Genomic DNA, 23,922 nt, shown 5'->3' with positions numbered 1-23,922 from the left:
TAGACAGACAGACAGACCTGTATAGTAGCTCTATGACAGTCAGACCTGTATAGAAGCTCTATGATAGACAGACAGACCTGTAGAGAAGCTCTATAATGACAGTCAGACCTGTATAGAAGCTCTATGATAGACAGACAGACCAGTATAGTAGCTCTATGACAGTCAGACCTGTATAGAAGCTCTATGATAGACAGGCAGACCTGTAGAGCAGCTCTATAATGATAGACAGACCTGTGGAGAAGCTATGACAGACAGACCTGTAGAGAAGCTCTATGACAGACAGACCTGTATAGAAGCTCTATGATAGACAGACAGACCTGTATAGAAGCTCTATGACAGACAGACCTGTGGAGAAGCTCTATAACAGACAGACAGACAGACAGACCTGTAGAGAAGCTCTATGATAGACAGACAGACCTGTAGAGAAGCTCTATGACAGACAGACCTGTATAGAAGCTCTATGATAGACAGACAGACCTGTATAGAAGCTCTATGATAGACAGACAGACCTGTATAGAAGCTCTATGATAGACAGTCAGACCTGTAGAGAAGCTCTATGACAGACAGACCTGTGGAGAAGCTCTATAACAGACAGACAGACAGACAGACCTGTAGAGAAGCTCTATAATAGATTGACAGACCTGTAGAGAAGCTCTATAACAGACAGACAGACAGACAGACAGACAGACAGACAGACCTGTAGAGAAGCTCTATAACAGACAGACAGACAGACCTGTGGAGAAGCTATGACAGACAGACAGACCTGTAGAGAAGCTCTATAATAACAGACAGACCTGTAGAGAAGCTCTATGACAGACACACCTGTAGAGAAGCTCTATAATGATAGACAGACCTGTAGAGAAGCTCTATGACAGACAGGCCTGTAGAGAAGCTCTATGACAGACAGACCTGTAGAGCAGCTCTATAATGATAGACAGACCTGTGGAGAAGCTATGACAGACAGACAGACCTGTAGAGAAGCTCTATAATGACAGACAGACCGGTAGAGAAGCTCTATGACAGACAGACCTGTATAGAAGCTCTATGATAGACAGACAGACAGACCTGTATAGTAGCTCTATGACAGTCAGACCTGTATAGAAGCTCTATGATAGACAGACAGACAGACCTGTATAGTAGCTCTATGACAGTCAGACCTGTATAGAAGCTCTATGATAGACAGACAGACCTGTAGAGAAGCTCTATAATGACAGTCAGACCTGTATAGAAGCTCTATGATAGACAGACAGACCAGTATAGTAGCTCTATGACAGTCAGACCTGTATAGAAGCTCTATGATAGACAGACAGACCTGTAGAGCAGCTCTATAATGATAGACAGACCTGTAGAGAAGCTCTATGACAGACAGACAGACCTATAGAGAAGCTCTATGATAGACAGACAGACCTATAGAGAAGCTCTATGATAGACAGACAGACCTGTAGAGAAGCTCTATGACAGACAGGCCTGTAGAGAAGCTCTATAATGATAGACAGACCTGTAGAGAAGCTCTATAATGATAGACAGACCTGTGGAGAAGCTATGACAGACAGACAGACCTGTAGAGAAGCTCTATAATGACAGACAGACCTGTAGAGAAGCTCTATGACAGACAGACCTGTATAGAAGCTCTATGATAGACAGACAGACCTGTATAGAAGCTCTATGACAGTCAGACCTGTATAGAAGCTCGATAATGACAGACAGACCTGTAGAGAAGCTCTATGACAGACAGACCTGTAGAGAAGCTCTATAATGATAGACAGACCTGTAGAGAAGCTCTATGACAGACAGGCCTGTAGAGAAGCTCTATGACAGACAGACCTGTAGAGCAGCTCTATAATGATAGACAGACCTGTGGAGAAGCTATGACAGACAGACAGACCTGTAGAGAAGCTCTATAATGACAGACAGACCGGTAGAGAAGCTCTATGACAGACAGACCTGTATAGAAGCTCTATGATAGACAGACAGACAGACAGACCTGTATAGTAGCTCTATGACAGTCAGACCTGTATAGAAGCTCTATGATAGACAGACAGACCTGTAGAGAAGCTCTATAATGACAGTCAGACCTGTATAGAAGCTCTATGATAGACAGACAGACCAGTATAGTAGCTCTATGACAGTCAGACCTGTATAGAAGCTCTATGATAGACAGGCAGACCTGTAGAGCAGCTCTATAATGATAGACAGACCTGTGGAGAAGCTATGACAGACAGACCTGTAGAGAAGCTCTATGACAGACAGACCTGTATAGAAGCTCTATGATAGACAGACAGACCTGTATAGAAGCTCTATGACAGACAGACCTGTGGAGAAGCTCTATAACAGACAGACAGACAGACAGACCTGTAGAGAAGCTCTATGATAGACAGACAGACCTGTAGAGAAGCTCTATGACAGACAGACCTGTATAGAAGCTCTATGATAGACAGACAGACCTGTATAGAAGCTCTATGATAGACAGACAGACCTGTATAGAAGCTCTATGATAGACAGTCAGACCTGTAGAGAAGCTCTATGACAGACAGACCTGTGGAGAAGCTCTATAACAGACAGACCTGTAGAGAAGCTCTATGACAGACAGACCTGTGGAGAAGCTCTATGACAGACAGACCTGTAGAGAAGCTCTATGACAGACAGACCTGTGGAGAAGCTCTATAATAGATTGACAGACCTGTAGAGAAGCTCTATAACAGACAGACAGACAGACCTGTAGAGAAGCTCTATAACAGACAGACAGACAGACCTGTAGAGAAGCTCTATAACAGACAGACAGACCGACCTGTAGAGAAGCTCTATAACAGACAGACAGACCGACCTGTAGAGAAGCTCTATAACAGACAGACATGTAGAGAAGTCATAAAGCATGTGCAGACAGAGGTCAGTAGTAAAGAGGAGATGGGATAGCCCCTGTTGAAGCTTACAGACTCACACACACACACACACACACACACACACACACACACACACACACACACACACACACACACACACACACACACACACACACACGTATCACAGGAGGTTGGTGGCACCTTAATTGGTTAGAACAGGCTCGTTGTAATGACTGGAGTGGAATCAGTGGAATGGTATCAAATACATCAGACACATGGTTTCCATGGTTTCCAGGTGTTTGACACCATTCCATTCACTCCGTTCCGGACGTTATTATGAGCCATTGTCCTCTCAGCAACCACCTGCAGTGTGTATATTACAACTGTCTGTGTTCAGAGATCTTTAAGAGCAGTAGAGATGACATGCAGCTGTCATAACAGAATCTGTCTGTACATCTTAATGTACTGATAGATGAGAGATGACACATTTATGCCAACGTCTATCCCCAATAATATGAATTGGATGAAGAACTTTCTAAGTCATTCTGCAAACAAAGCATGTTCATCTCCACTCAGTTCCCAGAAAGCCTTTGGAAAGATGTTTGATTGGTCTTTTAGTCCATCAGCTGGTGGTACATCTGCTGCTGGAGTTAACAAGGGAACAATTGTTTTGGGCCGTGAGGAGAGTGTGTGTGTGTGTGTGTGTATATGTGTGTGTGTGTGTGTGTGTATATGTGTGTATATGTGTGTATATGTGTGTGTGTGTATATGTGTGTGTGTGTGTATATGTGTATATGTGTGTGTATATGTGTGTGTATATGTGTGTGTATATGTGTGTGTGTGTATATATGTGTGTGTCTGTGTGTGTGTATATATGTGTGTGTATGTGTGTGTGTGTGTGAATGTGTATGTGTATGTGTATGTGTGTGTGTGTGTGTGTGTATGTGTGTGTGTGTGTGTGTGTGTATGTGTGTGTGTGTGTGTGTGTGTGTGTGTGTGTGTGATAATGGTCCTCCTCCAGTGCTGAGTTAGTGGGTATGTTCCCCTGCAGATATCAAAGGGTTCTTTATAACGACGTCCCAGACAGTCACTGGTTCCACAGAGTCATGTTAATGAGGGAACCTCCACCTGCCGTACACCTCAGCAAGCATATTAAACACGTTCTTTAAAGGTACTACTGAGCTAGCTAGCTGTTTTCAATGCAACAGCAGCACACAGAGCACCACTCAGAAGGACAAGACACCCAGCTGAAAATCATATGGTTTGAATTCATCCACAACAAGGCTCATTCTGTTTCACTGCTGCTGTGAAGAGCATGATAATAATAACAAGAGCTCTGGGTTACAGGCAAATGAATAGTCTGACAGCAGAGAGAGAAGGGGAGGGAAAGGGAGAGGGAAAGGGGAGGGAGGGAGGGAGGGAGGGAGGGAGGGAGGGAGGGAAAGGGAGAGGGAGGGAGGGAGGGAGGGAAAGGGAGAGGGAGGGAGGGAGGGAGGGAGGGAGGGAAAGGGAGGGAGGGAGGGAGGGAGGGAAAGGGAGAGGGAGGGAGGGAGGGAGGGAGGGAGGGAAAGGAGAGGGAGGGAGGGAGGGAGGGAGGGAGGGAGGGAGGGAAAGGGAGAGGGAAAGGAGGGAGGGAGGGAGGGAGGGAGGGAGGGAGGGAGGGAGGGAGGGAGGGAGGGAGGGAGGGAGGGAGGGAGGGAGGGAGGGAGGGAGGGAGGGAGGGAGGGAGAGGAAAAGCAGATGCTCTTCAGAGAGCTGTATTGAATTTAACAGGACACTCAGGTTCGCTGTGACCACCAGTCGAACCAGTGGATGTGTCCACAAATGGTCATAGTGCACTACATAGGGAATAGGGTCCCCATAGGGCTCTGGTCAAAAGTAGTGCACTACATAGGGAATAGGGTCCCCGTAGGGCTCTGGTCAAAAGTAGTGCACTACATAGGGAATAGGGTTCCATTTGAATCACAGCATCTGACACAGACGACTAACTCACTCACGGCACAACATATTAAAAAACAGAGAATTCTGAAGAAGTCAGTGGTGCCCTGTCAGTGGTGCCCTGTCAGTGGTGCTCTGTCAGTGGTGCCCTGTCAGTGGTGCCCTGTCAGTGGTGCTCTGTCAGTGGTGCCCTGTCAGTGGTGCTCTGTCAGTGGTGCCCTGTCAGTGGTGCTCTGTCAGTGGTGCTCTGTCAGTGGTGCCCTGTCAGTGGTGCCCTGTCAGTGGTGCTCTGTCAGTGGTGCCCTGTCAGTGGTGCCCTGTCAGTGGTGCCCTGTCAGTGGTGCCCTGTCAGTGGTGCCCTGTCAGTGGTGCTCTGTCAGTGGTGCCCTGTCAGTGGTGCCCTGTCAGTGGTGCCCTGTCAGTGGTGCCCTGTCAGTGGTGCCCTGTCAGTGGTGCTCTGTCAGTGGTGCTCTGTCAGTGGTGCCCTGTCAGTGGTGCCCTGTCAGTGGTGCTCTGTCAGTGGTGCCCTGTCAGTGGTGCTCTGTCAGTGGTGCCCTGTCAGTGGTGCCCTGTCAGTGGTGCCCTGTCAGTGGTGCTCTGTCAGTGGTGCCCTGTCAGTGGTGCCCTGTCAGTGGTGCCCTGTCAGTGGTGCCCTGTCAGTGGTGCTCTGTCAGTGGTGCCCTGTCAGTGGTGCCCTGTCAGTGGTGCCCTGTCAGTGGTGCTCTGTCAGTGGTGCTCTGTCAGTGGTGCCCTGTCAGTGGTGCCCTGTCAGTGGTGCCCTGTCAGTGGTGCCCTGTCAGTGGTGCTTTGTCAGTGGTGCTCTGTCAGTGGTGCCCTGTCAGTGGTGCCCTGTCAGTGGTGCCCTGTCAGTGGTGCCCTGTCAGTGGTGCTCTGTCAGTGGTGCCCTGTCAGTGGTGCCCTGTCAGTGGTGCTCTGTCAGTGGTGCCCTGTCAGTGGTGCCCTGTCAGTGGTGCTCTGTCAGTGGTGCCCTGTCAGTGGTGCCCTGTCAGTGGTGCTCTGTCAGTGGTGCCCTGTCAGTGGTGCTCTGTCAGTGGTGCTCTGTCAGTGGTGCTCTGTCAGTGGTGCTCTGTCAGTGGTGCCCTGTCAGTGGTGCTCTGTCAGTGGTGCCCTGTCAGTGGTGCCCTGTCAGTGGTGCTCTGTCAGTGGTGCTCTGTCAGTGATGCCCTGTCAGTGGTGCTCTGTCAGTGGTGCCCTGTCAGTGGTGCTCTGTCAGTGGTGCCCTGTCAGTGGTGCTCTGTCAGTGGTGCCCTGTCAGTGGTGCCCTGTCAGTGGTGCTCTGTCAGTGGTGCTCTGTCAGTGGTGCTCTGTCAGTGGTGCTCTGTCAGTGGTACCCTGTCAGTGGTGCTCTGTCAGTGGTATGCACTACACATATAAACACAGACAGGAAACCTTCAAAACGGTATTTTGTTTTTTTAAAACCTCTTGCCAATTCACACAAGCTGAGAGATAAAAGCAAGAGACAGTATCACAACAGAGAAGAGCGGTTGTTTTCAACAGCAACTAAAATGGACAGCCTGGTTTTGTGTAACCTTGGAAAAGGCAGCCTGCTGTCATTTGAGCAAGAGCAGGATCATGCTACCGACATTACTCACAGGTCTCCTTTCTCAGCCCGCAGAGCTGCTCAAGTGTACAGCTGTGTCCCAAATGGCACCCTATTCCCTACATCATGCAGTACTTTAAATGAGCCCTGGTCAAAAGTAGTGCTCTATATAGGGAATAGGGTGCCATTTTGGGAGTCGCCCAGAGCCAAGCAGTGGCAGTCGTCCTAACTTCTGATATACAGCCTTGTTGACCTGTTGCTAGGAACAAGACCAAAACAAGCCTAGAATCACAAACAGCGAGGCTGCTGGGATTCCCAACTTCATCAGTCATTATGAAGTAGAGGGAGGAAGGGAAGACAACACTAGTGATGTCTGGGCCAGTCATTTTGAAGTAGAGGGAGGAAGGGAAGACAACACTAGTGATGGCTGGGCCAGTCATTATGAAGTAGAGGGAGGAAGGGAAGACAACACTAGTGATGGCTGGGCCAGTCATTATGAAGTAGAGGGAGGAAGGGAAGACAACACTAGTGATGGCTGGGCCAGTCATTATGAAGTAGAGGGAGGAAGGGAAGACAACACTAGTGATGGCTGGGCCAGTCATTATGAAGTAGAGGGAAGAAGGGAAGACAACACTAGTGATGGCTGGGCCAGTCATTATGAAGTAGAGGGAGGAAGACAACACTAGTGATGGCTGGGCCAGTCATTATGAAGTAGAGGGAGGAAGGGAAGACAACACTAGTGATGGCTGGGCCAGTCATTATGAGGTAGAGGGAGGAAGGGAAGACAACACTAGTGATGGCTGGGCCAGTCATTATGAAGTAGAGGGAGGAAGGGAAGACAACACTAGTGATGACTGGGCCAGTCATTATGAAGTAGAGGGAGGAAGGGAAGACAACACTAGTGATGGCTGGGCCAGTCATTTTGAAGTAGAGGGAGGAAGGGAAGACAACACTAGTGATGGCTGGGCCAGTCATTATGAAGTAGAGGGAGGAAGGGAAGACAACACTAGTGATGGCTGGGCCAGTCATTATGAAGTAGAGGGAGGAAGGGAAGACAACACTAGTGATGGCTGGGCCAGTCATTATGAAGTAGAGGGAGGAAGACAAGACAACACTAGTGATGGCTGGGCCAGTCATTATGAAGTAGAGGGAGGAAGGGAAGACAACACTAGTGATGACTGGGCCAGTCATTATGAAGTAGAGGGAGGAAGGGAAGACAACACTAGTGATGGCTGGGCCAGTCATTATGAAGTAGAGGGAGGAAGGGAAGACAACACTAGTGATGGCTGGGCCAGTCATTATGAAGTAGAGGGAGGAAGGGAAGACAACACTAGTGATGGCTGGGCCAGTCATTATGAAGTAGAGGGAGGAAGGGAAGACAACACTAGTGATGGCTGGGCCAGTCATTATGAAGTAGAGGGAGGAAGGGAAGACAACACTAGTGATGGCTGGGCCAGTCATTATGAAGTAGAGGGAGGAAGGGAAGACAACACTAGTGATGGCTGGGCCAGTCATTATGAAGTAGAGGGAGGAAGGGAAGACAACACTAGTGATGGCTGGGCTCCATGTTCAGATGATTGTTAACTGTTTGGCTTGATAATAACTTGTGTAGTATATCAAGTCCGTAGTGTAATTTGTCTAAATGTTTTAAATAGAAGGCTCTTAAACTAACCATTCATTTGCTTTCAAGGTAACCTCCCTTAACCAATATGTACAGTATAAATACCTCTACCGTATAATTATATATAGAACTTTAATAGGACTCTGTGGACTCACCATTCTTGGTGTGTGAGGTGGGGGTTGCTGGAGTTAAAAACTCACCCTTCTTGGTGTGAGCTGTGTGGGGTTGCTGGGGGAGCACAGGGCTGCAGGCCTGTCTCAGGGGTTTGTCGTAGGCCCCACACACCTGGGTGTCTGGGTACAGGGCGCAGGTAAAGTACACTGAGCTCTCATCTCTCACATCAGCCAAGTGGCACAGCTCCTCCTCCTCACAGCCTGAAACACACAGAGAACACCTGAAACACACCTAAAACACACAGAGAACACCTGAAACACACCTAAAACACACAGAGAACACCTGAAACACACCTAAAACACACAGAGAACACATGAAACACACAGAGGACACCTGAAACACATGAAACACACAGAGAACACCTGAAACACACAGAGAACACCTGAAACACACAGAGAACACCTAAAACACACAGAGGACACCTGAAACACACAGAGGACACCTGAAACACACAGAGGACACCTGAAACACACAGAGAACACCTGAAACACATGAAACACACCTGAAACACACAGAGGACACCTGAAACACACAGAGAACACCTGAAACACACAGAGAACACCTGAAACACCTGAAACACACCTAAAACACACAGAGGACACATGAAACACACAGAGGACATATGAAACACACCTGAAACACACAGAGGACTCATGAAACATACAGAGAACACCTGAAACACACAGAGAACACCTGAAACACACAGAGAACACGTACAACACACAGAGGACACATAAAACACACAGAGGACACATAAAACACACAGAGGACACATAAAACACACAGAGGACACATAAAACACACAGAGGACACATAAAACACACAGAGAACACCTGAAACGCATATTACACGAGTGCTAAAGATGAAGGCCATGTGATAGAAGTAAGAAACAACTAAAATATTCCGTTTATGAGACTGAAGGTGAATTGCTTTGGCAAAAGGCCATGAAGCTGATATATCCTACGTTTCAGACACCACAGCTGAGCCTCCTGTGCAGAGAACTGGTGTTTAAAGATCCAGTACTGCAGACTGGGGATGTCCCGTTCAGAGTCCACAACAACAGCACTGCTGCCCAGGGCCACAAACATCTCCTTCACTGCATCTACGGGACAGAATGAGGTACAGCGGAACAATCAGTTGCTTTAGGTTCTGGCTCCTGTAATAGGAGAATTAAGAAGGCTAAACTAACCCGACAGAACCACTCCGGGGGCTTGTTGTGGGAGGACACTGCTACAGGCTGGGGAGGTCTTGGGACGAGTGGTCATGTCAGACTCTGAAACATGGATCATTAAGTCAAGACAACACAGTAATGTTTATTCAGAAGTACATTGTTTTATAAATCTGCATAAGGAATTAAATGTACAATACCTTTCCAGAGGTAAATGCCTTGGAACCCAATAATGGTGGCCTGGTAGTCAGTTTTGTTCTTGCTTGATGTTGGCAGAGCTGTATCCGCTGTGAGAGAAACATGCTGACCATTACATCACTTCATAAACACTTAGTAACAGAGTAGAGTAACACTTCATAACCACTTAGTTACAGAGTAACACTTCATAACCACTTAGTTACAGAGTAACACTTCATAACCACTTAGTAACAAAGTAACACTTCATAACCACTTAGTAACAAAGTAACACTTCATAACCACTTAGTTGGAGTATAGTAACACTTCATAACCACTCAGTTACAGAGTAACACTTCATAAACACTTAGTAACAAAGTAACACTTCATAACCACTTAGTTACAGAGTAACACTTCATAACCACTTAGTTACAGAGTAACACTTCATAACCACTTAGTAACAGAGTAACACTTCATAACCACTTAGTAACAGAGTAACACTTCGTAACCACTTAGTTACAGAGTAACACTTCATAACCACTTAGTTACAGAGTAACAATTCATAACCACTTAGTTACAGAGTAACACTTCATAACCACTTAGTTAGAGTAGAGTAACACTTCATAACCACTCAGTTACAGAGTAACACTTCATAACCACTTAGTTACAGAGTAACACTTCATAACCACTTAGTTACAGAGTAACACTTCATAACCACTTAGTTACAGAGTAACACTTCATAACCACTTAGTAACAGAGTAACACTTCATAACCACTTAGTTACAGAGTAGAGTAACACTTCATAAGCACTTAGTTACAGAGTAACACTTCATAACCACTTAGTTACAGAGTAACACTTCATAACCACTTAGTTACAGAGTAACACTTCATAACCACTTAGTTACAGAGTAACACTTCATAACCACTTAGTTACAGAGTAACACTTCATAACCACTTAGTTACAGAGTAACACTTCATAACCACTTAGTAACAGAGTAACACTTCATAACCACTTAGTTACAGAGTAACACTTCATAACCACTTAGTTACAAAGTAACACTTCATAACCACTTAGTAACAGAGTAACACTTCATAACCACTTAGTAACAGAGTAACACTTCATAACCACTTAGTAACAGAGTAACACTTCATAACCACTTAGTTACAGAGTAGAGTAACACTTCATAACCACTTAGTTACAGAGTAACACTTCATAACCACTTAGTAACAGAGTAACACTTCATTACCACTTAGTTACAGAGTAACACTTCATAACCACTTAGTTACAGAGTAGAGTAACACTTCATAACCACTTAGTAACAGAGTAACACTTCATAACCACTTAGTTACAGAGTAACACTTCATAACCACTTAGTAACAGAGTAACACTTCATAACCACTTAGTTACAGAGTAACACTTCATAACCACTTAGTAACAGAGTAACACTTCATAACCACTTAGTAACAGAGTAACACTTCATAACCACTTAGTTACAGAGTAGAGTAACACTTCATAACCACTTAGTTACAGAGTAACACTTCATAACCACTTAGTAACAGAGTAACACTTCATAACCACTTAGTAACAGAGTAACACTTCATAACCACTTAGTTACAGAGTAACACTTCATAACCACTTAGTAACAGAGTAACACTTCATAACCACTTAGTTACAGAGTAACACTTCATAACCACTTAGTAACAGAGTAACACTTCATAACCACTTAGTAACAGAGTAACACTTCATAACCACTTAGTTACAGAGTAGAGTAACACTTCATAACCACTTAGTTACAGAGTAACACTTCATAACCACTTAGTAACAGAGTAACACTTCATAACCACTTAGTAACAGAGTAACACTTCATAACCACATAGTTACAGAGTAACACTTCATAACCACTTAGTTACAGAGTAACACTTCATAACCACTTAGTTACAGAGTAACACTTCATAACCACTTAGTTACAGAGTAACACTTCATAACCACTTAGTTACAGAGTAACACTTCATAACCACTTAGTTACAGAGTAACACTTCATAACCACATAGTGTAGTTAGAGTATAGTAACACTTCATAACCACTTAGTTACAGAGTATAGTAACACTTCATAACCACTTAGTTGGAGTATAGTAACACTTCATAACCACTCAGTAACAGAGTAACACTTCATAACCACTTAGTTGGAGTATAGTAACACTTCATAACCACTTAGTTACAGAGTAACACTTCATAACCACTCAGTAACAGAGTAACACTTCATAACCACTTAGTTACAGAGTAACACTTCATAACCACTTAGTTACAGAGTAACACTTCATAACCACTTAGTTAGAGTAACACTTCATAACCACTTAATTACAGAGTAACACTTCATAACCACTTAGTTACAGAGTAACACTTGATAACCACATAGTGTAGTTAGAGTATAGTAACACTTCATAACCACTTAGTTACAGAGTATAGTAACACTTCATAACCACTTAGTTGGAGTATAGTAACACTTCATAACCACTCAGTAACAGAGTAACACTTCATAACCACTTAGTAACAGAGTAACACTTCATAACCACTTAGTTACAGAGTAACACTTCATAACCACTTAGTTGGAGTATAGTAACACTTCATAACCACTTAGTTGGAGTATAGTAACACTTCATTACCACATACTGTAGTTAGAGTATAGTATCATCATCTATTCCATCTATAATGTACAGGCAGGTTTCCTGGACACAGCTTCAGCCTCGTCTTTGACCCAAAAATATTTCCAATGGAGATCCTTAATTGAGCTTTTAAGTCCAGGAATAGGTTTAATCTGTGTCTGGGAAACGGTCCTTAAATGTTACGGTAATAGTCTAGATAGACATCCTTACTGATGGTGAAGTCTTGTCCTCCAAAGTTAAAGATGAACTGTTTCTTCAGTTTATTGTAGGTGACTCCAGCCCCACAGATCCTGTTTGCCTGGGCCAGGCCAGACACGTCCCAGTCTGCCTCACTGCATAGCAACATGTCTGGGTAGCTCAGCAGACCACACATAATGGTACCTGGACGGACAGAGAGAGACAGAGAGACAGAGAGAGAGAGAGAGAGGAAGAGAGAGAGAGAGAGAAATAGAGAAAGAGAGAGAGAGGAGGGGGAGAAAGAGAGACAGAGAGAGAGAGAGACAGAGAGAGAGAGAGAGAGAGAGAGAGAGAGAGAGAGAGAGAGAGAGGGGGGAGAAAGAGAGACAGAGAGAGAGAGAGACAGAGAGAGAGAGAGAGAGAGAGAGAGAGAGAGAGAGAGAGAGAGAGAGAGAGAGAGAGAGAAAGAGAGAAAGAGAGAAAGAGAGAAAGAGAGAGAGAGAGGGGGAGAAAGAGAGACAGAGAGAGAGAGAGACAGAGAGAGAGAGAGAGAGAGAGAGAGAGGAGGGGGAGAAAGAGAGACAGAGAGAGAGAGACAGAGAGAGAGAGAGAGAGAGAGAGAGAGAGAGAGAGGGGGAGAAAGAGAGACAGAGAGAGAGAGAGACAGAGAGAGAGAAAGAGAGAGAGAGAAAGAGAGAGAGAGAGAAAGAGAGAAATAGAGAAAGAGAGAGAGGAGGGGGAGATTTGAAGAATTTAATTGCTCATAAATGATAATAAAATACAACATATTGAGATTTACATTGGTTCAGGATGTGCATTGGTTTTTATAAACTGGGTGGTTCGAGCCCTGAATGCTGATTGGCTGTAAGCAGTGGTATATCAGACCATATATCATGGGTATGACAAAATATTTATTTGTACTGCTCTAATTAAGTAGGTAACCTGTTTATAACAGCAATAAGGCACCTGGGGAGTTTGTGGTATATGGCCAATATACCACGTCTAAGGGCTGTGTCTTGGGGCCCCTGAGTGACGCCGCGGTCTAAGGCACTGCATCTCAGTGCAAGATGCGTCACTACAGTCCCTGGATCGAATCCAGGCTGTATCACATCCGGCCGTGATTGGGAGTCCCATAGGGCGGCGCACAATTGGCCCAGCGTCGTTCGGGTTTGACCGGTGTAGGCCGTCATTGTAAATAAGAATTTGTTCTTAACTGACTTGCCTAATTAAATAAAGGTTAAATAAAATAATAATTAAAAACAGCCCTTAGTCGTGTTATATTGGCCATATACCACACCCCCTCAGGCCTTATTGATGAAATATCCAACCTATTGGAAATGGGCTAAGATTCAATAAGTGTATGAGCTTCCTCACTAAGCAGCATCACACAATGTGGTTCTGGATGCTGTCTTCACATATAACCACTTAGTAACAGCATCACACAATGTGGTTCTGGATGCTGTCTTCAAATATGACCACTTAGTAACATCATCACACAATGTGGTTCTGGATGCTGTCTTCAAATATGACCACTTAGTAACAGCATCACACAATGTGGTTCTGGATGCTGTCTTCACATATAACCACTTAGTAACAGCATCACACAATGTGGTTCTGGATGCTGTCTTCACATATGACCACTTAGTAACAGCATCACACAATGTGGTTCTGGATGCTGTCTTCACATATGAACACTTAGTAACAGCATCACACAATGTGGTTCTGGATGCTGTCTTCACATATAACCACCTAGTAACAGCATCACACAATGTGGTTCTGGATGCTGTCTTCACATATAACCACTTATTAACAGCATCACACAATGTGGTTCTGGATGCTGTCTTCACATATGAACACTTATTAACAGCATCACACAATGTGGTTCTGGATACTGTCTTCACATATAACCACTTAGTAACAGCATCACACAATGTGGTTCTGGATGCTGTCTTCAAATATGACCACTTATTAACAGCATCACACAATGTGGTTCTGGATGCTGTCTTCACATATAACCACTTAGTAGCAGCATCACACAATGAGGTTCTGGATGCTGTCTTCACATATAACCACTTAGTAACAGCATCACACAATGTGGTTCTGGATGCTGTCTTCACATATGACACAGCCTTTTTAGCTCGGTCCGTTTGTGCTCTTGTCCACTCCATTGATGTCTTGGCATGACAAGGAGTTGGGCATGCTAGCACAAACAGACTGGCACTCAGGCTACAGGCTTTTACCTCCGCTGAGAACGTTCTGGTTGAGGATGAAGCCGTCACAGCAGGTGTTCTGGGAACACTCGTCCTGACAGAAACGATGGACGTCGGTCAGAGTGGTTCCTTCAGCTGCAAACACCACGGTACGGTAAACACCGGAACTGGCCTTACGGAAACTCAACCTTTCAAAGGTCTTCTGGGCCTTAGTGGTGAACTCATGACCTATGATAGAGACAGAGACGGATTCTCATGGTCTGGTAGAGAAACACAGCTGCATTTAGAGCAGGAATAAATGAAACAGATTCATGTCTGATTGTACAGTAGGTGAATTCCTTATTCCATTGAGAGGAGCTAGAGAGAGAGGACTTCATGGACTGTTATGAGAGAGGAGGACAAACAACAGGATGGACGTTGTGTATTTCACCACTTTATAAGAGGACAAACAAGCTCATACTAAACCTTTCTTCCTGATGACCGTGACGTTCTGTCTGTCAGCCCCGTTCACCTTCAGAGAACAGCTCAGGTTCTGGAACATATCAGCACCTGCATTTCCCAGGAACCCTTTGGTCTGGGAATCACAAGGAAAGGGGACACTTGAAAGAGTTAACACACAACCCAACATTATCTAACGGAAACAGCAGTCACAGCCAAACAGTTTCGAAAGCATCAAATCTACAATGTCAAGTTGGTGTGTTGATTTGTTCTGCAATGAATAATTGAATATAATACGATAGTAACATTTCTGAGAGATTATAGTGATGTTCCTCGTTTGATGAGATGACCCCTAATGACCCGGTAACCCTCTTCTATCTCCTGTAGTGTGAATCAGGGGTCCAGAACCCTAATGACCCGGTAACCCTCTTCTATCTCCTGTAGTGTGAATCAGGGGTCCAGAGCCATCTAATGACCCGGTAACCCTCTTCTATCTCCTGTAGTGTGAATCAGGGGGCCAGAACCCTCTTCTATCTCCTGTAGTGTGAATCAGGGGTCCAGAGCCCTCTTCTATCTCCTGTAGTGTGAATCAGGGGTCCAGAGCCTGCAGTATAGGTGATGCCTGATGAAAGCTCTGTGTACAACACACCTACATGACATAGGTTGCTTCCCAAATAGCACCCTACACCCTTTTTATAGAGCACTGCTTTCGACCAGTGGTGTAAAGTACTTCACTAAAAATACTTTAAAGTACTACTTAAGTTGTTTTTTTAGGGTATCTGTACTTTACTTTTTATATAAATTATGGATGACTTTTACTTGAGTTATTTTCTATAAAGGTATCTTCCCTTTTACTTGAGTTATTTTCTTTAAAGGTATCTTCACTTTCACTTGAGTTATTTTCTATAAAGGTATCTTCACTTTCACTTGAGTTATTTTCTATAAAGGTATCTTCACTTTTACTTTAGTTATTTTCTATAAAGGTATCTTCACTTTTATTTTAGTTATTTTCTATAAAGGTATCTTCACTTTTACTTTAGTTATTTTCTATAAAGGTATCTTCACTTTTACTTGAGTTATTTTCTATAAAGTTATCTTCACTTTGACTCAAGTACAACAATTGAGTACTTTTTCCACCACTGCTTTTGACCAGAACACGATATAAGAAATGTGGGCTCCATTTGGGACGGGTCCACACTGTGGACGGAGAAGAAGACACATTGTGGACGTCCCATACTTGCTCAGAGGTTTGGCATCGGATGTTAGCAGCGTCGGTGCTGTAGAGTTCACAGTGACTTTGTCCCTCTTCAGCGTAAAGGACGACGTAAAGACAAGTCTGGACCTGGGCACAAGCTGGGGAGTGACACAAACATAACCAATGTTTTACACTTGTGGTTTTGGTATATAAACACTTGTAGTGAGTCAGAAATTGCACCCTATTCCCTATATAGTGTATGCCTTTTGACCAGGGTCCATAGGCCTGTAGTGAGTAACACACGTGCCATGTGTGACATCCTTTTATTGTGGAAATACTTGTTGTTTTTAATGTAACTTTCCACAGTGACCTCACCTGACACACACGTCCTGAGTTGTTTCTCCATGGTCGTGTCTGACGTCTCTGAGCTGAGGACCACATGGTCTTCTGCTGCAAGAGAAAACGCTGATCTGGGAACTGTCTCAAACCTCTCCAGAACTGCAGAAGGAGAAAGGGAAATATTAGGATACACAACAACAAAACTCACACAAAAAAATAGCCAAACTTCAGAAATTCCTTTTTTTGTTTTTGAATGTGTTTTTTTTCCTCTTGCTTTACACAACAATGGCACATTGCTCTTAGCGCTTAAGTCATTCCTGTACTGTATATATAATATGTAGAAATATACCACTTGACGTAATACGAGTTTCTTTTAGTTAAAAAAAAAGAAAAATAAATTAAGTTCAAGAAAGGTTGTAACTTTGAACTGTTGACTAAGAGCATAGCAGCACAAGTAGAGGTCACACACAAAACTCTTAACCTGTAGTTGTCAGTGCTTCAAATCCTAATAACATTGTTGAACATGATTCCTGGGTTTAGTCTCTCTCTAGTGATCCTCGGACAGAACCTGAGTCACAGGAAGTGTTCCAACTGGCACCCTACGGAGTACACTACTTCTGTCCAAAGCCCAATGGTCCCTGGCCAAAACAGGAAGTATGGCTTCATTTGGGACGCATAGTGTGACTCAGGTATCTGTTGATGTTTCAGCCATGTGTTAAAACACTGGTCCACAAAGAATACTTCAATAGACCTGAGTCACCTGACTCAGAACTTCACGCTCAAACTGTTTGTTTGTTTCCAGTCCACAGAGACAATACATTCACTTTCTGGGGCAGCAATACAAGATACTCTTTGTTCTTAAAACGCTGACCCAGACAGTACCTGAACATTCTCCCTCAGACAGAGGCTGGCCAGTGGTTGTCCACTCCAGCTGTTCTCCGCTGGATGTGACACAGCGCCACCTCCTGGTCTGGATGTCCTGCTGGGCCGACAGGAAGTCCCCTCCCTCTGAACACCTCAGGCCACTGCGCTGGCACTCTGTCAAACCTGGACATTACAAAACAGTGGTGAGTTGAGCAGTTAAGCTGCCTATGTTTAGGGGATGGGACCACGGTCCTAGACCTTAGTAAATATCATAGATCTCCATAATAATAAAGTGCTCTCTAACACTGGGTGAGTTGAGCAGTTAAGCTGCCTATGTTTAGGGGATGGGACCACGGTCCTAGACCTTAGTAAATATCATAGATCTCCATAATAATAAAGTGCTCTCTAACACTGGGTGAGTTGAGCAGTTAAGCTGCCTATGTTTAGGGGATAGGACCACGGTCCTAGACCTTAGTAAATATCATAGATCTCCATAATAATAAAGTGCTCTCTAACACTGGCTGAGCTGAGCAGTTAAGCTGCCTATGTTTAGGGGATGGGACCACGGTCCTAGACCTTAGTAAATATCATAGATCTCCATAATAGTAAAGTGCTCTCTAACACTGGGTGAGCTGAGCAGTTAAGCTGCCTATGTTTAGGGGATGGGACCACGGTCCTAGACCTTAGTAAATATCATAGATCTCCATAATAATAAAGTGCTCTCTAACACTGGGTGAGTTGAGCAGTTAAGCTGCCTATGTTTAGGGGATGGGACCACGGTCCTAGACCTTAGTAAATATCATAGATCTCCATAATAGTAAAGTGCTCTCTAACACTGGGTGAGTTGAGCAGTTAAGCTGCCTATGTTTAGGGGATGGGACCACGGTCCTGGACCGTAGTAAATATCATAGATCTCCATAATAATAAAGTGCTCTCTAACACTGGCTGAGCTGAGCAACAGAAAGCCAGTGGTAATGAGAAACGTGTTCCATGTCTCCTCACTCACAGTGTGTGGCAGTGGAAGCTCCGTTAGTGGACGTGCCTTTAGGACACATGGTACAGAAGTCTGACCCCTCCTGGTCTTGGTAGGAGCCCTGAGGACAGGGAGAACACATACCTCCACTGGAAAACATACCCGCAGGACACACCACTATAGGGGAGGAGAGAGAGAGAAGAAAAAGGGAGAGAGAGCGACAGAGAGAGAGACAGAGAGAGAGAGAGAGTAGGGAAAAGAAAGAGGGGGAGAGACAGAGAGAGAGAGGACAGAGAGAGAGAGGACAGAGAGAGAGAGGACAGAGAGAGAGAGGACAGAGAGAGAGAGAGAGAGAGAGAGACAGAGAGAGAGACAGAGAGAGAGGACAGAGAGAGAGAGAGAGAGAGAGAGAGAGAGAGAGAGACAGAGAGAGAGAGAGAGAGACAGAGAGAGAGAGAGACAGAGAGGGAGAGAGAGAGAGAGAGACAGAGAGAGAGAGAGAGAGACAGAGAGAGAGAGAGAGACAGAGAGGGAGACAGAGAGAGAGAGAGTAGGGAAAAGAAAGAGGGGGAGAGACAGAGAGACAGAGAGAGAGAGACAGAGAGAGAGAGAGACAGAGAGAGAGAGAGAGAGAGACAGAGAGAGAGAGACAGAGACAGAGAGAGAGACAGAGAGAGAGAGAGAGAGACAGAGAGAGAGAGAGAAGAAAGAGGGAGAGAGAGACAGAGAGAGAGTGTAGGGAAAAGAAAGAGGGGGAGAGAGAGAGAGAGAGAGAGACAGAGAGAGAGAGAGACAGAGAGAGAGAGAAGAAAGAGGGAGAGAGAGACAGAGAGAGAGAGTAGGGAAAAGAAAGAGGGGGAGAGAGAGAGAGAGAGAGAGAGACAGAGAGAGAGAGAGACAGAGAGAGAGAGAGAGAGAGTAGGGAAAAGAAAGAGGGGGAGAGAGAGAGAGAGACAGAGAGAGAGAGAGACAGAGAGAGAGAGAGAGAGACAGAGAGAGAGAGACAGAGACAGAGAGAGAGACAGAGAGAGAGAGAGAGACAGAGAGAGAGAGAAGAAAGAGGGAGAGAGAGACAGAGAGAGAGAGACAGAGAGAGAGAGAGAGAGACAGAGAGAGAGACAGAGAGAGAGAGAGAGAAGGGAAAAGAAAGAGGGGGAGAGACAGAGAGAGAGAGAGAGAGAGAGAGAGAGAGAGAGAGAGTAGGGAAAAGAAAGCAGGGGAGAGAGAGTGAGAGACAGAGAGAGAGACAGAGAGAGAGACAGAGAGAGAGACAGAGAGAGAGAGTAGGGAAAAGAAAGCAGGGGAGAGAGTGAGGAGAGTAAGAAAAGAGGGAGAGAGGACAGAGAGAAAAGAGAGAGAGGAGAGAGAAAGAGAGGGTGTGTGTTATACATTCAGTTATTAATAATGCTGTCAACGGGGTCGTGACCTTTAGTAAATCAGTCAGTATGTACTTTCATTTCATATGAACTGATATACATTAGTTCAGGCCAGGTTGTGTTTTAGGGGGACAGGTAATAAGGACGTACCACATCCTGTTCCAACACGCTGGTAGCCATGGGAACAGCCAAAGTTGGGTGCTGAGGTAGAGAGGACTCTGGGTTCAGAGGTCAAGAGAGAGCGGTAGGGGTCACTACCCATCAGGCCTAGCAGCCCATCCAACAGCCTGTCCTCACTGAGCGCTACATCTGGAAACAGATAAATCACTAATGACTCAAATCCACATATACTTCTGTTGTTCCATTAAATGAAACATGAACATGCACTTTGGCAGACCTCCAAGAAAATATACACACAAAGTCAAAGTTTAAAATGTATAAACTAGTCCTGAGACGTATTTAAAGGGTGTGAGACAGCATCTGTTGTTTTTCATTGAGAAATATTTCTGAAATGTTGTCTGTGCTCCTTACCGACGTCATGCAGGTCAGGCAGAACAGAGACAGGAAGGTCTGAGAGAAGAGCCCTCCAGCTGACCTGAACACTGACGCTTTCCTCACTCACACACTCTACGGAGACGGACGACTCATCACACGTTGACACAGAGACGGACGCCAGCTGGAACAGGAGAGACACAGTAGTCAGACAACCTGTACAGACTCATCACACACTGACACTGAGATGAAGGTCACAGTAGTCAGACAACCTGTACAGACTCATCACACGCTGACACAGAGTTGAACATCACAGTAGTCAGACAACCTGTACAGACTCATCACACACTGACACTGAGATGAAGGACACAGTAGTCAGACAACATGCACAGACTCATCACACACTGACACAGAGTTGAAGGTCACAGTAGTCAGACAACCTTTATGAAAAAGACATCAACCACTACAAAATGACTCAATAATTATAATCAACAAAATAATGAAGATTTCCTGTTGCTGGAGGACTATTTTCCTGCTGTAGCAAACTGGCTCAAATGAAGATCCTACATCTGTAGCTAGTCAACCAGCGTCCTGTCCAGTGGGGTCCTTGTGCATCAAGCTGCTCTACGCTACAGTTCTGTCTCAGACTTCCTTAGTCAACTATAGACAACTAGCTGTGGTACAAAACAGTCATATGCAAATTACATTTACATTTAAGTCATTTAGCAGACGCTCTTATCCAGAGCGACTTACAAATTGGTGAATTCACCTTCTGACATCCAGTGGAACAGCCACTTTACAATAGTGCATCTAAATCATTAAGGGGGGGGGGGGGGTGAGAAGGATTACTTATCTTATCCTAGGTATTCCAAATCAATCAAGTCCATATGAATAAATCATACATGTACATTTTCTAGAGGGTTTATTTGGCTGCGTTTATGAATACATCTGTAGTTAATGAGTTGAGCGTTTTCTAAGAACGTATGTTTTGCATTAGTTCAGGTTCTGGAATATCTCCTGCAGGCACCTTTCCATTCAAAGCAAGTTACACATGGTTTTCACTATCGTTTATTGCAACAGTAGATGGCAGACATTCGGACACACACAGAGAGACACACACACACAGAAACACACACACACAGAGACACACACACACACACACACACACACACACACACACACACACACACACATACACACAGACAGACACACAGACACACACACCAACCTGCAGGCTGCAAAGACCCTTGGCCCTCATGTCGTGGAGTAGAGAGGTCTGCAGGCTGGAGTGGAGGGAGGAGCTGCAGGGTCCCTGGCCTGGAGGCAGGGTGAGCTGGAGCACCACAGAGGTCTGGACGGTCTGCAGCACCTGAAGTCCTGGAACACACAGAGACACAGACAGAGACGTGACACAGAGACATGACAGAGACGTGACACAGAGACGTGACACAGAGACGTGACACAGAGACGTGACACAGAGACGTGACACAGAGACGTGACACAGAGACACCGACAGAGACACAGACAGAGACGTGACACAGAGACGTGACACAGAGATGCAGAGACGTGACACAGAGACACAGACAGAGACGTGACACAGAGACACAGACAGAGACGTGACACAGAGACGTGACACAGAGACGTGACACAGAGACGTGACACAGAGACGTGACACAGAGACGTGACACAGACAGAGACATGACGTAATGAAGTCTAGGCTCCCTGCCAAACACACAGTGATTCCATCAAACTGTACACAGCACTGATTACAGTGTGACGCATCAACGGTCCAAGAGAGACGTAAACAGTCAGACAAGAGCAACAACTGAACGCCGAGGGAGAAAACAACTTCCCTTTAACATCACGACACTTTCACTACTAGATAGTCTATGAGTGTTTTGACTGAATGTCAACTCCTGTGAGCATTTATCATATCACCCTGTTTTTCAGACAGACAGGAAGTGAGTTATACTACACACTGGAGAGGTCTGGTCATTCTGTGTTATACTACACACTGTGGAGGTCTGGTCATTCTGTGTTATACTACACACTGTGGAGGTCTGGTCATTCTGTGTTATACTACACACTGGAGAGGTCTGGTCATTCTGTGTTAGACTACACACTGGAGAGGTCTGGTCATTCTGTGTTAGACTACACACTGTGGAGGTCTGGTCATTATGTGTTATACTACACACTGTAGAGGTCTGGTCATTCTGTGTTATACTACACACTGTAGAGGTCTGGTCATTCTGTGTTATACTACACACTGTGGAGGTCTGGTCATTCTGTGTTATACTACACACTGGAGAGGTCTGGTCATTCTGTGTTATACTACACACTGTGGAGGTCTGGTCATTCTGTGTTATACTACACACTGGAGAGGTCTGTCTGGTCATTCTGTGTTATACTACACACTGTAGAGGTCTGGTCATTCTGTGTTATACTACACACTGTGGAGGTCTGGTCATTCTGTGTTATACTACACACTGTGGAGGTCTGTCTGGTCATTCTGTGTTATACTACACACTGTAGAGGTCTGGTCATTCTGTGTTATACTACACACTGTAGAGGTCTGGTCATTCTGTGTTATACTACACACTGTGGAGGTCTGGTCATTCTGTGTTATACTACACACTGTGGAGGTCTGGTCATTCTGTGTTATACTACACACTGGAGAGGTCTGTCTGGTCATTCTGTGTTATACTACACACTGGAGAGGTCTTGTCATTCTGTGTTATACTACACACTGGAGAGGTCTGTCTGGTCATTCTGTGTTATACTACACACTGTGGAGGTCTGGTCATTCTGTGTTATACTACACACTGTGGAGGTATGGTCATTCTGTGTTATACTACACACTGTAGAGGTCTGGTCATTCTGTGTTATACTACACACTGTGGAGGTCTGGTCATTCTGTGTTATACTACACACTGTGGAGGTCTGGTCATTCTGTGTTATACTACACACTGTGGAGGTCTGGTCATTCTGTGTTATACTACACACTGGAGAGGTCTGTCTGGTCATTCTGTGTTATACTACACACTGGAGAGGTCTTGTCATTCTGTGTTATACTACACACTGGAGAGGTCTGTCTGGTCATTCTGTGTTATACTACACACTGGAGAGGTCTGGTCATTCTGTGTTATACTACACACTGGAGAGGTCTTGTCATTCTGTGTTATACTACACACTGGAGAGGTCTGTCTGGTCATTCTGTGTTATACTACACACTGTGGAGGTCTGGTCATTCTGTGTTATACTACACACTGTAGAGGTCTGTCTGGTCATTCTGTGTTATACTACACACTGTAGAGGTCTGGTCATTCTGTGTTATACTACACACTGTGGAGGTCTGGTCATTCTGTGTTATACTACACACTGTGGAGGTCTGGTCATTCTGTGTTATACTACACACTGTGGAGGTCTGGTCATTCTGTGTTATACTACACACTGTGGAGGTCTGGACATTCTGTGTTATACTACACACTGTGGAGGTCTGGTCATTCTGTGTTATACTACACACTGTGGAGGTCTGTCTGGTCATTCTGTGTTATACTACACACTGTGGAGGTCTGGTCATTCTGTGTTATACTACACACTGTAGAGGTCTGTCTGGTCATTCTGTGTTATACTACACACTGTGGAGGTCTGGTCATTCTGTGTTATACTACACACTGTGGAGGTCTGGTCATTCTGTGTTATACTACACACTGTGGAG

At 44.9% G+C, this 23,922-nt stretch overlaps 1 protein-coding gene across 1 annotated transcript in view; it reads right to left on the bottom strand.

The window, feature by feature from the left end:
- LOC135536785 (thyroglobulin-like) overlaps window positions 1–23,922 on the bottom strand; it is a 103,192-nt gene that overhangs the window by 58,397 nt on the left and 20,873 nt on the right. Inside the window, exons 21-34 of the mRNA XM_064963016.1 lie at window positions 21,433–21,581; window positions 20,244–20,388; window positions 19,863–20,021; window positions 18,370–18,513; window positions 17,382–17,546; window positions 16,536–16,658; window positions 16,203–16,318; window positions 14,993–15,101; window positions 14,558–14,755; window positions 12,351–12,521; window positions 9,503–9,589; window positions 9,324–9,407; window positions 9,099–9,236; window positions 8,161–8,334 (exon numbers count right to left, since the gene is read on the bottom strand). Coding sequence (XP_064819088.1) covers window positions 8,161–8,334; window positions 9,099–9,236; window positions 9,324–9,407; window positions 9,503–9,589; window positions 12,351–12,521; window positions 14,558–14,755; window positions 14,993–15,101; window positions 16,203–16,318; window positions 16,536–16,658; window positions 17,382–17,546; window positions 18,370–18,513; window positions 19,863–20,021; window positions 20,244–20,388; window positions 21,433–21,581 — 1,962 coding nt within the window. The remainder of the gene's footprint in view (window positions 1–8,160; window positions 8,335–9,098; window positions 9,237–9,323; window positions 9,408–9,502; window positions 9,590–12,350; window positions 12,522–14,557; window positions 14,756–14,992; window positions 15,102–16,202; window positions 16,319–16,535; window positions 16,659–17,381; window positions 17,547–18,369; window positions 18,514–19,862; window positions 20,022–20,243; window positions 20,389–21,432; window positions 21,582–23,922) is intronic.

Source organism: Oncorhynchus masou, unplaced genomic scaffold, assembly GCF_036934945.1.
Source record: "Oncorhynchus masou masou isolate Uvic2021 unplaced genomic scaffold, UVic_Omas_1.1 unplaced_scaffold_664, whole genome shotgun sequence".
Classification (NCBI taxonomy): Eukaryota; Metazoa; Chordata; class Actinopteri; order Salmoniformes; family Salmonidae; genus Oncorhynchus; species Oncorhynchus masou.
Note: the sequence above shows the minus strand (reverse complement) of the source record. Positions and strands in the feature narration are given on the sequence as shown.